At 39.7% G+C, this 15,616-nt stretch overlaps 1 protein-coding gene across 1 annotated transcript in view; it reads right to left on the bottom strand.

Annotated features, from left to right (window-relative positions):
• Positions 1 to 15,616, bottom strand: part of STK39 (serine/threonine kinase 39) — a 300,756-nt gene that overhangs the window by 218,110 nt on the left and 67,030 nt on the right. Inside the window, exon 3 of the mRNA XM_024243646.3 lies at positions 1,658 to 1,766. Coding sequence (XP_024099414.1) covers positions 1,658 to 1,766 — 109 coding nt within the window. The remainder of the gene's footprint in view (positions 1 to 1,657; positions 1,767 to 15,616) is intronic.

Below are 15,616 nucleotides of genomic sequence, written 5' to 3' on the forward strand. Positions count from 1 at the left end.
TAATAAGACTGAGGAAGACTGAAAACAGAACAGAACTTAAGCTCTCCAGGGCTCCCCACCGAGACCTACACAAGCAGACCCAAGCCAATTACAATGCCTTCGTCATCTCATTTTTGGGCTTCTGCTTGATCCAAGAGAGTTTCTTTTTTAAAAAAGGAAAACATTAAGACACCTCCCTTGACATCTGCAGATTAAAATAGGCTCTATCATATAAATTCTGCTATGCTAGTTTTGGGTTGTCCAGGCACAGCAAAATGTTCTCCTCTGATCCTAAACCATACTTCATGTCTCAGAAAGATACACAGAGAATCAAGCCCTCGAAAGAGAACACACCAGAGATGTGGGTATGCTGGGTGTTCCCAAGGAAATCACTTGGGCTTTCTAAGCTTCAGTGCCCATGTCTGCAAAACGAAGGTGTAAATACTTGCAGCACAGCATACAAATTTTTAAGTCAACAGATGTTAGAGTCACAAATTCCAGCACCAACATTTACTATGTGTGTGACCTTGGGCAAGTTGCTAAACTCCCTTGAAATTTGGTGTAATTTCTGAAAAACAGGGATGGTGACACAGGCCATTCAGGGATACTGTGAAGATTAAATGTGATAAGGTCAGTAAATTGCCTTGGACAGGATCTAGCCACAGAGTAAGTGTTCAAAAAAGGCAACGGTTATCATTATCATTCCCTCTCTGATAGTGATGTTAGAAGATTAAAAGAAATAAAATACAGGATGTGAAAGCACCTTGTAAATTAAATTGTCAATGGCTTGCATCACTGCAGGGATCTGAAGCTAGACAGAGGAAGTGACTTTCCCTTCCCAAATGCAACAATAGGATGAGAATAGTGCCATTTCTGATCAACACTGCAAGTGAATATGTAGCACACAGTTCTCCCCTTGTCAACTGAAACCACATTTAGTGAGCACCTACTGGGCGCCAAGTTCAATGAATTCAAAGTGCATTAGACAATCTTCACGAAGTCCACAACCTAAATATGCACTGTCCAATACTGGAGCCATACAAGGTGATTTAAATGTAAGTTAATTAAAATTGAATACTCAGTCCCTCAGTCACACTAGCCACATGTCAAGTGCTTAAGAGTCACATGTGATTAGTAAAAAGTAAATAGCAGCACCTCAGAACATTTCCATCATCACAGAACATTCTGATAAATGGCACTGAGATAATTCAGCAAACTGCAATATGTTAAGGACCTGAACAATGTTAAAAAGAAAGGACTCAAGGAGAAAGGACTGGCTAACTTTTTTGAAGAGTAAGCGGTGACTGTGGAGAGGATGTGACCTTTTAGGCCTGACAACATGGAAAACAAAGGAGAGACGCAAGGCTGAGAAAGAGGACAGGTCAGGGGCAAAGGCATGAGAGCACAAAATACATTCCGGGGGCTGCCTCTCAACCTAGAAGGTCGGGCATTTCATACCTGGAGAAGAGGACATACATATTCTCGGAAGTTAAGCAAAATTATGAAAAGCTTTGAAGGTCAATGTGAAGCAATCTGGACATTATCCTCTAGGCAATGAGAAACCAAACAAACTTTCAAACACAGGAGAGAAAGGATTCAATCTAAAGTCTTCTCCAATATGCTGGTTCCAACAAAAGGAGAGAAAACAAGCAAACAAGTAACAACAAAATCCACTTACCTCCACTTAGTAATTTCATGACCAGCCAAAGTTCATCTTTGACCACAAAAGAGGTGTAATAGGTCACTACGTTGGGATGGCTGCACTGACTCATGGCTTGAATTTCTTTCTATAAAAAGAGCAAAACATGACATAGTACCATGGGGTGAAAGGTGGCAAGCAAAACACAAGTGAATCACAGTTGACTACCTGGGTAACTTTCCTACTCGAAAGCCTACCTGAGGGGCTGCCTAAGCCATTACTTCAAAGAATGTATATAAGGACCAACTCTCTCACCCACATTATCAACTCAGATTAGAAAGTTCTCTACAGGAGACCACAGAGCTCTGTGGGCAAGCCACCAGACACAGGAACTTCAGATCACTGTTATCACCCAGATGACCCCCCAACTCTGCCAGCAGAGAGCCCTGCCACATAGGACTAAGAGCCTCATACCTGAACTGAAGGCTTGACAGGGAGATAAAAGACTGGGTGAGTTACTAGGACACCTGCATCCTGGTGCCAGCCTGAACTCTGGTGGATCTTAGCTCCTCCCTCATCCAAAAAACGACAACAAAACTGTCTCTGTTTCTCAGGACTGCTGTGATGGTAAATGAGAAAATACATTTGAAAATGCTACAGTATTATTTCCCAGCTATCTGCCATAGTAGATATTCCATTAACTAAAAAAAGGAGGTGGCAGGGAAGACAGCGGCAGGCGAAGTAAAATAAGCTTGGGAAAGATCAGATACTGTATCTCATTCTAAAAGAATCACAGGGAATATTAGTACTGTCAAAGGCTCTGAGAAGTCCTGCAGTAGATAAACTGCCATAGTTTAATCCATATTAACAAAGCAGGAAAAGAATGTTTTGTGGGTCACATCTTGGAAACACTGCTATAGAGAATAAAATGTATTTTATTCTTTGTTGTTTTATATAAAGACATAAAACAACAAAACTGGGAAATAAAACAAATGGAAACTTTCAATAAACCACATTTTTCTGGAATATTCAGTTTCATACTGATTTCAGTTTGTCATTTTAAGTTATTTCGGATGACTCCCATAAAAGCTTCAGTCTAATGTAACTCTCAATCAAAGGTACCAGACCAGTGTAACTCACTTTCAAGGTGCTATAAAAAGGACAAGAATAACCTAAATGATCAAAGAAACCTCATTTTTGCCATTATGTATTGATGAAAGAAGAGTACATTTATGCATCCTATGAATATATTCAATAATAATGAGCTTCGCGTTAACTCAAAGTTACCCAAGAAGAACATCTCAATTTGGACGTTACCTTTGCTTGTCCAGTACTGCCTAATCCTCATACTACTAAAAACATCCTATATATCCGACAACTTGGCCAAAATTCTGTAACATGTAACACTCATACGTTCCTTAATATATATGTTTATTTAAAGTGCTTTTGGCTGGGCCCAGCGGCTCACACATGTAATCCCAACACTTTGGGAGGCCGCAGCAGGCGGATCACCCGAGGTCAGGAGTTCAATACCAGCCTGGCCAACATGAGGAAACATTGTCTCTACAAAAAAATTAGCTGAGTGTGGCGGTGTGTGCCTGTAGTCCCAGTGACTGAGGAAGCTGAGGAACAAGAATCACTCGAACCCGGGAGGTTGTAGTGAGCTGAGATCGTGCCACTGGACTCCAGCCTGAGTGACAAAGCAAGATTCTGTCTCAAAAAAAAATTAAAAAATAATAAAAACGAAGTGCTTTTAACCAAAGATAAACTCCTTAGAAACTACTCATTTTTCTTTTTTCTTCTCAGTATATAACAATGTTTTTCCTTCATCATTCCCCTCATCCATTTGACTGATTACAGGTTTTCTAAATCTGACAATTTTCAATTCAGCAACTCTTATCCTTTGAATAAGATCTGAAACCTGAGGTTCAGTTTCCATCTGTTTCCGGTATTAGGTTCTGATGCCATAAGACACTTCTGAAGGAGAAATGGAACACTGCCCTGGCCACTCCTATTTCAAGTCAATAGCATCTGCTCAGTGGGGGGATGGCCCACATTGAAGGTCTGTAGCATTAGGTAGGGTCCAGTTTAAACAGATGCCTAGTGTTCAAAGAAATGAGAACAATGTCTCTTAAATGCAGCTGCATTCTAAATGTAAGTGAATGCTTTTCTAGTGCTGTAACTCCAAACTTTTAAATAATTTATCAAAATGCACAAAACAACTAATGGTCATACAAAAGGAAATTCTTTTACATTGAAGGCAAGGTTGAGACAGTCTAGAAAAACACACTTTTTAGCCCTTTGCATTTAGATGGCCAGTATCACTTCCCACCCAGAGTATCAGGTTCTCTGACTTTGCAGTGAGCGTGTGTGTGTGTGTGTGTGTGTGTGTGTGTGTGTGTGTGTAACTCCTTTAGAAAACCTGTAGAACCTATAGATATAACTTAGCAAATTCTATTCGTTCAAAACTCTGAGTCTTAGAGACACCATCTGGACATTAAAAGGTTCCGGAATTTAAATGAGTGAGGGATGAGGGGTCACAGATACTGCCATACCAACACAACCACAGGAGCAGTATAAGGACAGGTAAAAGAAGGGGCAGGGGGCCCGAGAGTGGCTTTCCATCAGTTTGATCACTCAACCTCACATTCTTCTTCCATGCAGCTGAGCCGTCCCTCTTCACTTCTTGGCTAGGGGGTCCATGTCCCCAACTCCTGCACCACCCATTGTCCTGCACAGCAGCTTTTCCACAAGCATTAATGCTTAAGGACATGATGAAACTTGCCTTAGGGAGAAACACCTGTCGCTCTGTCTTGGGATATGACCTGTGCTATCACTGATCCCCAGGATAAGTAATATTTCCACACAGAAGAAAGTTAAAAACCTGAAAACTAGAAATCTTTCCACAAAACTATCCCCTCCATTCTTTTCAAAACAATGATGGGTGTTATTTGAATGCTCCCTTGGTAACAATCTATCAGTTAAATTATCTAAGCTTCTCCTAATGCCCTAACCTCATTCATATGGTTAGGAAAAGACATTCATTACCAAACATATTTGTTTGTCCCTATCCCTAAAAATGGCAAAACTATTGCCTAAAGATGAACAACTTGAAAATATAAAAACGTTTTAGCTGATTCTTTTGACAGAATGAATGGGTTCTAACATCCTATTCTCTTAATTAGGTCACAACCCAAGGCAGAAGCGTGAGTTAAAGCGGTGCTTCCCTAATTTGGATGGACATGCAGACGACCTCAGCAATTTGCTAAGATGCAGATTCCCATTCGGAAGGGCTGCAGTGCAGCCTGAGAATCTGCATTTCTAGCAGGCTTCCATGTGATGCTGATGCTGTGGGCCCAGAAACCAGACTTTGAGTGGCACAGTGGTAGACTGAGCTTTGAAAGAAGGCAGAGAGGAAGGTTGGGGGATGTGAGAGGAGGGACACAGATGACTGCAACGAAGCCGACAGTGTCAAAAGTGCCCAGCAGTGGGTCTGGCCGACAGTACTGCCTGGCTGAGTCTAACTGGAGGAGAGTCTAACTGGAGGAGAGGGGTAAGAAGCAAAGCTGGAAATAAGGGAGACTGTTTTACTAAAGTGGTGTGAATTTCACAAGGACAGAAAAGGGTAAAAACTTCATTGAGATTTAAAAAAGAAACACAAGCCAACAAACAAAAAAAAATCCCACAAGGTCAAAGATGGGAGAAATTACACAACTCTGAAATCCAGGCAACACATTTGCCAAAAATATAGTCAAGGAATTGAACACAGTGGCTCCCTTGGAAACCTAGGAAATGAGACTTAGACATGTCACAAGCACCAAACCAAGCTATGGCACAGTAGTTAATCATCTCTGAGGCTGGCAGAGCTGTTCACACAGCTCCATCTGAAATGTATCACAAGTGAAATTTCATAAGAGTGGGAAGACCAACCTTAAAATGGGGTAGCATGGAAGATCCCCTATCCATCTGCTAGAACTGAAGTGGCAGCCACAGCAGCACCCCTCTACAGGGAGCCATGTGCAAGAAAGACATATCAAAAAAGGACACCCACACACTGCTGTTATGTCAGCCCTGCAAAATTTGCCAAACCAGACATTACGTGCGGCATGCTAGGTGTGGTGAGGAATACAAAATATTTAAAGTATCCTACCCTACAAATATGAGGAGTTGGGAGGAAAAAAACTTCCTCTTCCCCCAAAAAATAACAGAACTGGAAAAAAAAAATGGGAAAAAAAAACTTAATTTTTTTTTTTAGACAATCTCATTCTGTTGTCCAGGCTGGAGTGCAATGGCGCAATCATAGCTCACAGAAGCTTCAACCTTCCTGGCTCGAGCAATCTGCACACCTCAAGCCTCCTGAGTAGCAGGGGTGATGGGCACATGCTATCACATCCAGCTAATTTTTAAAAATTTTTTGTGGAGACAGGGTCTCACTGTGTTGCCCAGGCTGGTCTCGAGCTCCCGGGCTCAAGCAATCCTCCTCCTTGGTCTCCCAAAGTGCTGAAATTACAGCTGTGAGCCACTGTACCCTGCCATAACTAAATATAATAAGAGATTTTCTCATATTGCTATATGGCCTTTCATTTCCGCCCCCCCCACACACACACACACACAAAAACCATTATTTCTCCTACAAATAGTACTGAGGCCAATCAGGAACTGTGATTAGCAAGGATCTGATCCTCCAGGATCTACTACAGAAGGGCCACACTCTGTTACAGCTGGCTTGGAAGCTTGGCCCTGCCATTTACTGGCTTGATTACCTAGGCAGGTTATCCAACATCTTTGAGCCTCAGTTTCCTTTTCTGTAAAAGGAGATTACTACTATCTACATGAGATTATTGTGAGGTAGGGGAAATGAGATGTAGAAAACTCCTTGCAGAATGCCTAGCACGTAACACAAATGTTCAAAGTTAATTCAGTCTGTTCAATGTCTCAGTTTCTTCTTTGCGTGTGAGCATCGCCCTAATCTCAAGTGTCCCAATTCCTGACTAAGCCTCAAAGGCACAGAGACAGACCATGGCAGCAGCCCTCACTTTTTCCAATAGAAATGTCACAGGACACATCTGTTGGCCCCACTGGCTCAAGGAGTTTGCTGTAATGCATGGATAGGTCATTTGGTCATGAATTTTTAACCTCTACATTGTCCCAACCCATGTTTTTCCTAATTCGCCCTGTATTTAATTTATAACACCTTGTCATACTTCATGTACCCTGGTAAACTGCCTCAAACTCTTTCAGAATAAGTTATCTAAATAGATATTTACGCAAAGGGTTCAGAACAAAGAGAAATAGTACAAGTTTAAAGATATAAGAATTAGGAAAAAGTTAAAACCTGATTTCTTTTGTTCCTAAGACCGTGAGATTCATAAAACACTAAAAGAAAAGAGATTTTGTTACTGAAAGGGAAGAGTTTAAATGATTCTGAATTCAAAATATTAAACTATACTTAACCAAATTTGCGTATTTTACAACTTATGTAAATCCTAAATAAATTCTTTATCTGATAATGATGGCAAAATATCCTACTCAAGTACTTAGTTAAGAAATCAAACCTACTCAAGCTCCAAAATTGTATGCAGTTAAATCTGAGGAGATACTTCTAACTGTATTACAAAGCAAAGGATCGCAACCTTGGCTGCATATTGAAATCACCTGGGGAGCTTTGAAAAATACCCACGCCTGAGTCCCGGCCCCAGGGAGGCTGCTGTAAATTGGTTTAGGAGACCGCCTGGGAATGAAAATTTTCAGAAGCTCCTAGGTGGTTCTAATGTGCAGCCAAAGCTTAGAACCCCTACTTGCGAGCTAAGTGCTGAAATGTATTTTTCTTTCAATGAAATGGCGAGAGAAACATGTAGCTCCCAGGCACATTTCCCCACTGCAATGTAATCTACAAAGGATATCTATATATGATGTACAAATATTATCAAATAAAACATCTACTTCCAAATGCAAGAGACGACCAAATACATCTGTAAAATGTATGCAATACCCTCGAAACATTTAAAGAATTCTTTAAATGGTATAGGAGTAATCTTGTTAAATAAAAACACTTTTCAGAAAGTCATTCTCCAGCATGCACTTCTTTTAGCAGCATTATGAAAGGTAACCTAATCAATATTCACAAATAACCAAATACTGTAAAGTAGCAGGTTTAACCAAAAACAAATTTCAGTGATTTCAAACGTCAACCAAGGCACAGAAGAACAGGATTAACAAGGTCTTAGAGCAATGTATTTTTCTGGACTGTCATTTTCAATCATGAAAACGTCATTGTGAATTTTTTTATTTTTATTTATATTTATTTATTTATTTATTCATTTTGAGATGGAGTTTTGCTCTTGTCGCCCAGGCTAGAGTGCAATGGTGCAATCTCGGCTCACTGCAACCTCTGCCTCCCGGGTTCAAGCGATTCTCCTGCCTCAGCCTCCTGAGCAGCTGGAATTACAGGTGTGTGCCACCTAATTTTTGTAGTTTTAGTAGAGACAGGGTTTCACCATTTTGGCCAGGCTGGTCTTGAACTCCTGACCTCAGGTGATCCACCTGCCTCAGCCTCCCAAAGTGCTGGGATTACAGGCGTGAGCGCACCGCACCCAGTCATGAATTTTTTTAATTGTAAAAAATGATATACCATTTATACAGCAAACTCTTGCCTCCTTTATAAGAAAAGTACCAGCAGAGAAAAACCTATTCAAGGAAGTCAAACATTTTGTCTTGTACCACTTACAAACCAATCAACGAATGTCCTTTGCCACTTAACTTTACAATTATTTTCATGTGATTCGGTATCTGAGTTTAACCAAGTATAGTCCCATGGAAGGCAGGTTTACAAATGGGAACTAGGTATTTTGAAGAAAGAGAAACATTTTTAAGAAATCAGGAAAAGGGAAGCATAAATTTTGTGATAGCCTTAATTGGTGTTTGTAGAGCAGTTTTTAAAACTAGGGAGGAGCAGATATAAAAGTGTAAAGTGTCAGGGCAATTGGAGGTCTGGAAAATCTCTCAGAAGTAGCAGAGAAATTCCGATGGGCAAACATCTACTTGCTAACGGAACAGAATGAATATCCCAAGGCCTACTTGCTTCGTTATAATGTCATGAAATTGGGTGCTCTGCAAAAACGGTCTTAAAAAACTAAACAAATTTGCTTGGAAATGAAGAAGCCACATGTATAGTTATTTTTTTCAAATGAAATAAGGGGGAGAAAGCAAAAAATACAGCAGTGATATTGAAATACTATATGAAAACTCAATAGGAAGGTGCCATTTTCTTTTACAGTTAGCTAAAAAAGTTATTCAACAAACAATAGTGATGTCTTTTGGGCTCTAAAAGTGCTGAGGGTGCCACAGTGGAATCAGAATCAGACTCAGGTATGAACAACCGCTTTTTGACCATGAAATTGTGACTGGGAATACAGAAAAAATTCAAGTTGAAGATGTCATTAAAAACAGAAATAGATGGCCGGCCTGGCAGCATGCACCTGTAACGACAACTACTCAACAAGCTGAGGTGGAAGGATCACTTGAGCCCAGGAGTTCGAGGGCAGCCTAGGCAACATAGCAAGTCTCCATCTCTTAAAAAGCAAAAACAAAAACAAAAAAACACAAAAAACCAGAAACAGAAACAGGAAGAACTTTTCTTGTCAGCCAAATTGTACTGCTGGAAACCTGGAGGCAAACTTTTACCACGGCTGCTGTATTTGAGTTCACTACCACACAGTGACAACGTAGGGTGTAATGTGTCTTCTTTTTGTGGTATCCCCTGTGGCACCCTGGATACTGTGTGCCATCTGGGGTTCTGCCAGGGAACAACCCTCCTGCAAAAGCAGCACAGACTCCTCTTAATACTCTTCAACCTTCCTCCTGAGGATTCCACAGCCCTTCTTTTTCAGCAACAGCTTAATTAATTATGGAAATAACCAAACCAAAATAAGAATGACAGTAACATAGGAAAGAACTAAAGCATTTGTCTCAACCTAAGCAACATTTTCCTGAAGTCTAGGAGGACGGCAAAAGTGGGGTATTAAAAAAGTGAGATGTAACTAAAATTATATTCAATCTGGGCATGTTTTCCCCATTTTCTCCTACTCTGAAAATAAGTGTGTGCTGGGTCCCTGTTACTGAAAACATATAAGCCCAAAAACATAAGTGTTTTTGCAATGTTAATTTTTTCTTACTTTTTGAAAAAATAGCATGAGATGTTAGACATTTTAACGAGCTATTTCTAACAAATGTAGAAAACACTTAAAAGTAAATCAATTAGTAAATTTAATTAGTATCCAAATAAGCTACATAACTTTTAAATTTGATGTTCCAAAAATAAAAGTTGTTTTCTCCAACCAAATTATACATGTTCCTAAGCTAATATAACTTTAGTGCTCTAAAAATGTTAGTTTTGCATATACAGTATAGTATTTATTCTCTAATTCCTTAAGAATGTTTTTGTGCTTTCAAAATATCCAAAAATTTTCTATTTCCAATCCTGCCCTCATTTGGACTATACCTGGATAAACATAACCACCAAATTATGTGAAAATAGTTACAAAGTTAAGTTGCAAGAGACAGATAATAGTACAAAATTTAATGGCCGAGGCTGGGTGCAGTGGCTCACGTCTGTAATCCCAGCACTTTGGGAGGCTGAGGCGGCAGATCACGAGGTCAGGAGATTGAGACCATCCTGGCTAACATGGTGAAACCCTGTCTCTACTAAAAATACAAAAAATTAGCTGGGCGTGGTGGCGCATGCCTGTAATCCCAGCTACTCGGGAGGCTGAGGCAGGAGAATGGCATGAACCTGGGAGATGGAGCTTGCAGTGAGCCGAGATGGTGCCACTGCACTCCAGCCTAGGTGACAGAGCGAGACTCCGTCTCAAAAAAAAAAAAAAAAAAAATTTAATGGCCGAGACTTGAAATGCTCAAAATAGTACTACAAATTATATTAAAATAATTACAAAACCAAGTGGCAAGAGACAGATGACAGAACAAAACTTAATGGAAACCTGAAATGCTCAAAACAGTACTATATTCAGTGAAGTAGGCTTGCATGTTAATGCTATATCCTTAATATAAAAAACTCTACAACAAACAGCTAAATGCAATTTGTTACCACATATGATGAAGACTGAGCTGGGATATGAATTATTAATTTAATAATTAGAAAATTCTTAACTTCAAAAAGAATGGAAACATACTTTCGTAGATGCAATAAAGAAAACACACATATACAAAATTATGCTGTTTTAGGGCCAACTTAAAAAGATGGAAGTTTTTTAATCACTATCTTTCTAGAATAAACAAGATTTGCAAAAGTATTAACATAATTCCATAAATTTGCTAAAACACTGCAAACAAGGTCTTGAGAGTTTTCCCCCCCCCTTAAACTTCAATTAAAAGGAAGAGAAAAAAAAAAAACTTCTGACTGGAGGAACTGCTCAGAGGTCACCAAATCTTTTAATTTAAAAAGGAAGAGAGCAACCTGCATCAGATAATGGTTAGGGATAACAGTTCTTCTCAAATGATCATCAAGCCATGAAGATATCTAGAGCTTTATTCTCCAATACCCACAAATCATAGCTAACTCATTTTTCTAAGGAGAGGGAGGGAGACGAGGAGAGGAGGAGAGGAAAGAGGAGAGGAGGAGAGGAAGGGGAGGAGAGGAGGAGAGGAAGGGGGAGAGAAAGGAGAAACAATAAAACAACACTACAGCAGAAAGCAAAAGGAGGGCAGTGGCTTTGTTCTGAGGAAAAAGTTCTTGATTTTATCTATAAATATTGTCAGTGAGATAGACCAAAATCCCTAGAGAAAGATGAGACAGGAAGAAAAAAGCAGATGCCAGTTGAAGACTATTGAATGACAGAGAAACTCTTTCATTATGTTCACAGGAGAAAAAATGATAAATTGTGTACCCAAATCTATGAATTTACAGTAGATTTCTGCTATCATACCGTAATGGTAAAGTGACTTGACTCTATCCTAAATTATCACGCATGATTTGCTAGCAATTAGTATTTTTATTTAAGTGGATTGAAAAGGGGGTTTTGTTAATATACTTTTAAATACATAGAGTCATAGCACTTGGGTAGTAAAAATAAAATTTTGCCAGAATTTCTCATCACACAAATAAGGACCAGTGGTGAAACTGATTTTTCCAGAATGAGCAGTTCTGCAGGGGAGTCAAGTAAAGAAAGCAAGTCCCCTGACCCAGGGAGTTCCTTTCCTTTTATCACGAGGATCAACATTCATCACTTTTTTATAACCAGTGTTTTCTTGAAATGACTTTGTTCACATAAGGAATTCACATATGGAAATTATGGAATGAGCATTCCATAATTTCATAATGTAATCACTTAATTATTTCTTTCATTTTTTTAATGACACAAATGCTTTGCCTGGTCCCTGGGCCGTGATTTCTCCTATGACTCTCTTGCCCCTGAGAATTAAACTGTAAATTTTGATGGCACTGATGTATGTGTAGGAATGAGTAATGATGTATGTGTAGGAATGAGGCTGAATTTTCTGTGAATGGGTACCAAAGGCAGACTAGAAATATGAGAACTTGAGGCAATAGGAAAAAATTGAAAGGGATCTATTTAAAGTCTAAAAGTCATACAGTCAAATAAGGTGATGAACCAAAATGTTCATCAATCCCTGGATAAAGTAGAGTAACCTGAACATCACAAAAAGTGGGGTTAGGGTAAATAGAAGGAAGGACTGTTATATTTATGGAGTTCATTTTGTCACCTGGTGATAGAGGCTGAAAAGACACATGACTTCAAGAAAAAGCACTCATGTGATGGATTTTAAGGGAAGTCAGGAGTGCCCCAGGGGAGCATCCCTAGCCTTTGAGGTTGACCACAAACCAGAGAACCAAGGTCTCGCAGGAAACCTCAAGGCCATCTTGACACAGAATATACTAGTCTGCAAGACAACGGGTCAGACCCATTGAACAAATCTTAAACTCCTATTGGAAAGCAGGAACTCCCTCAAGGGAATACATATTAGACAAAAGTAAACTGTCTAGTCATCTGCTAAACCATTTCCGGGCAAATAAAGACAAAAGGTCCAGAAAAACATCCCTTAGTTCAAAAATCTCACCAACCCAAAACAAAAATGAAGAGACTCATTCACTAGTCCATGGTCTCCCCCAAAAATAGGAATCCATTCTGTTTTCCCATCACCGAAGTCAGTTCCTAGCATCTAATGGTGTTTGATAATTCTGGTGTTAACAAGTTCTGCTCTAAAACTATAAGTATCTCCTAGAGAGCAATAAAATAGTTATAATTAGTCATTTACACCACCAATGGGCTTGACAAATATGGAGTTAACAACAAATGTGGGGTTAACAAATTTCAGAAATTATCAAAGCATCTATGTTGGCGCAATAAGGAATACAGAACAAACCAGACCATATCCTTGGCTCCTGGAAAACTGAACACTACGATCATTATACCTTCAGAGATCAGAATACAGTTAAAAGGCCAAACTCCAAAACATACATGAAAATTCAAAAGAATAAATAAAAAAGGATGAGATTAATTGCTATTCATATCATACCAAGAAAAACATTTATTTGGGAGTGTTCTAATCTAATTGCTGTTAAACTAAAATGAATTTTTAGTGGGCATAAAGCCTTGTACTCTCATATACACACCCAAAAGTCATCCTTTTGATGGGCTTAAGCATAATACAGAAACTCAGTAAGTATTTACCAAATAAATAAATAAATGTCTATTTGATCTGTAACTAACTTATCTTTACAGAATATTACAGTACTCATTTCAACAGTATAAATCTGAATCATCAATTATTTAGCACCAATGATCTCATCTAACACTTCTTTTCCTCTCCTCATTCACAGAGAAGCTGACACTGTAATTAGCACTTCCCTTCAGAAATGATGACCGCTTGACTCCTTCTTCAGCAAACCCTGGATCCAGCTCCATGACCTACAAGAAACTCAACTGACGGCCCCTACCACATAAAGAAGTAGAGTTCTTGCCCAGTTGTCTAAAACTGTTGTGTGCCATCACTTCTGACCTGTGTGTATAAATCCCCCTTTATTATGGGACAAAGGGAGTGGGGACAGGACGAGGATAGGTAGTCAGTGGGGGCTGAGCTGGGAGTGAGGGTCAGGAGGTGATAGTTTCATCAAGGGAGAAACATGTCCCAGTAGCCAACAAATAGTTGATAATTGTGATTTCTATGACATAACACTCTCACAAGAAAAGATCCCAGTGGCCATTGTTTCTTCTAGGAACAATGGTTTCCAGTTAACACATGGCACAGTCTGTGAGATGATGCAGTGCACTGACCTATATATAATACACACTCATGGAATTAAAGGATTGTTAGGATACCGGATGTCCAAACACTGCCAAAATGTGAGCCCTCTGAAATAATAAAAGTGCAAGCAACAGCAGTACGAGACATTGAAAAGATGACAGCAACTGTGCTCCACACGATCTCATGTGTGCCAATAACTGGGCCACAGAAGCCTGGCAAATCAGGCAGGCTATACTCTGTAAATTCTATTTATTTTTGTTTGAAAAGGACCTGGGAGTTGTACATCCTAAAGAACCATAGCCATTTCCCCCCTCTCTAAATATATCAACACACCAAAAGGTCAAAGGTTCAAGGGTAAGGAAAGATCAAAGCAATAAATCAATATAAAATGAAAAATAAATAATGCAAATATATTATACTCTATTGCAACACGGGCATTAAGGAAAGAAAATAAGAATGAGAAAATAAATTAACTCCTAATAAGCAAACTCATAAATCCAAAGACCTCAGACGAATGGAGCAAAGCACAAAGCCACAAAAGCACCATTCCTTAGACAGACAGCTCTACCTGAGTTACAAGTAGCTCCAAATGACACTGCTATGCTTACTGGTTCCAGGAAAACAAAGGAAAGAAACCGGAATGACCACCCTCCCTGCTGACCTCCACCCAGACGCTTACACAGTTACCATCACTGGACACTGTGGAGGAAATGCCAGCAGAGGGAAATGTGAAGGCTGTGGGCAACTGAGGGCTTGGTAGAGACCAGAGACCATAGCATCAAACCAGAAGGCAGGCTCCAGAACTGTCAGGCACAAGTACACACAAGCCTTACACATATTCTGTATCAATATTCTGTTAACGGCAAAAAAATGGCTGAGACCTCTAACAGAATACCACAATCAAACACAAGTATCAGCCGGGTGCGGTGGCTCACATCTGTAATCCCAGCACTTTGGGAGGCCGAGGCAGACGGATCACCTGAGGTCAGGGGTTCGAGAACAGCCTGGCCAACATGGCGAAACCCTGTCTCTACTAAAAATACAAAAACTAGCCAGGCATGGTGGTGCATGCCTGTAATCCCAGCTACTTGGGAGGCTAAAGCAGGAGATCACTTGAACCCAGGAGGCGGAGGTTGCAGTGAGCCGAAACCGTGCCACTACACTCCAGCCTGGGTAACAGAGTGAGACCCCATCTCAAAACAAAAACGAAAACACAACTATCATAGGCAAATTCTTGAGTGATACATCCAAACAGTACATACATTTAAATGCATACTCCAAATATTTTTTTAAATGTTAAAGTACACTTATGCATAGCCACAGAATTTCAGGATTCCTAAAGGGATCTTAGAAGAAAACTTGCAATTCAACTCTTTTTAAATCACGCAGAGCTGTTGTGTAACTCTACTAAAGTGAAAACAAGTTTAGTGGCAGAAGCAGGACCCAACTCTCCCCACAGTTTATAAAATGCTTTTTCCAACTCAGAGAAAGTGACCTTGAAAACTGATTGGGTGACAAAGGCACAATATTAGTGGTCACTAGGATAGCAAGCAACAGACAAGTAGCATGCAGTAGGAATTTCAGTAAGAGCAAAGCACAGCTGAAATTTCAAGGCCAGTAAAAGCCTTAAATGTATGCAAATTTCAAAAATTAACATTAAATTGTGGAAGCCCTGGTTCTCTTCGAGTTTTAGCGGGCAATCCATTGCTTCAATAAAAC

The sequence above is a fragment of the Pongo abelii genome, chromosome 11 (assembly GCF_028885655.2).
Source record: "Pongo abelii isolate AG06213 chromosome 11, NHGRI_mPonAbe1-v2.0_pri, whole genome shotgun sequence".
NCBI classification, from domain to species: Eukaryota; Metazoa; Chordata; class Mammalia; order Primates; family Hominidae; genus Pongo; species Pongo abelii.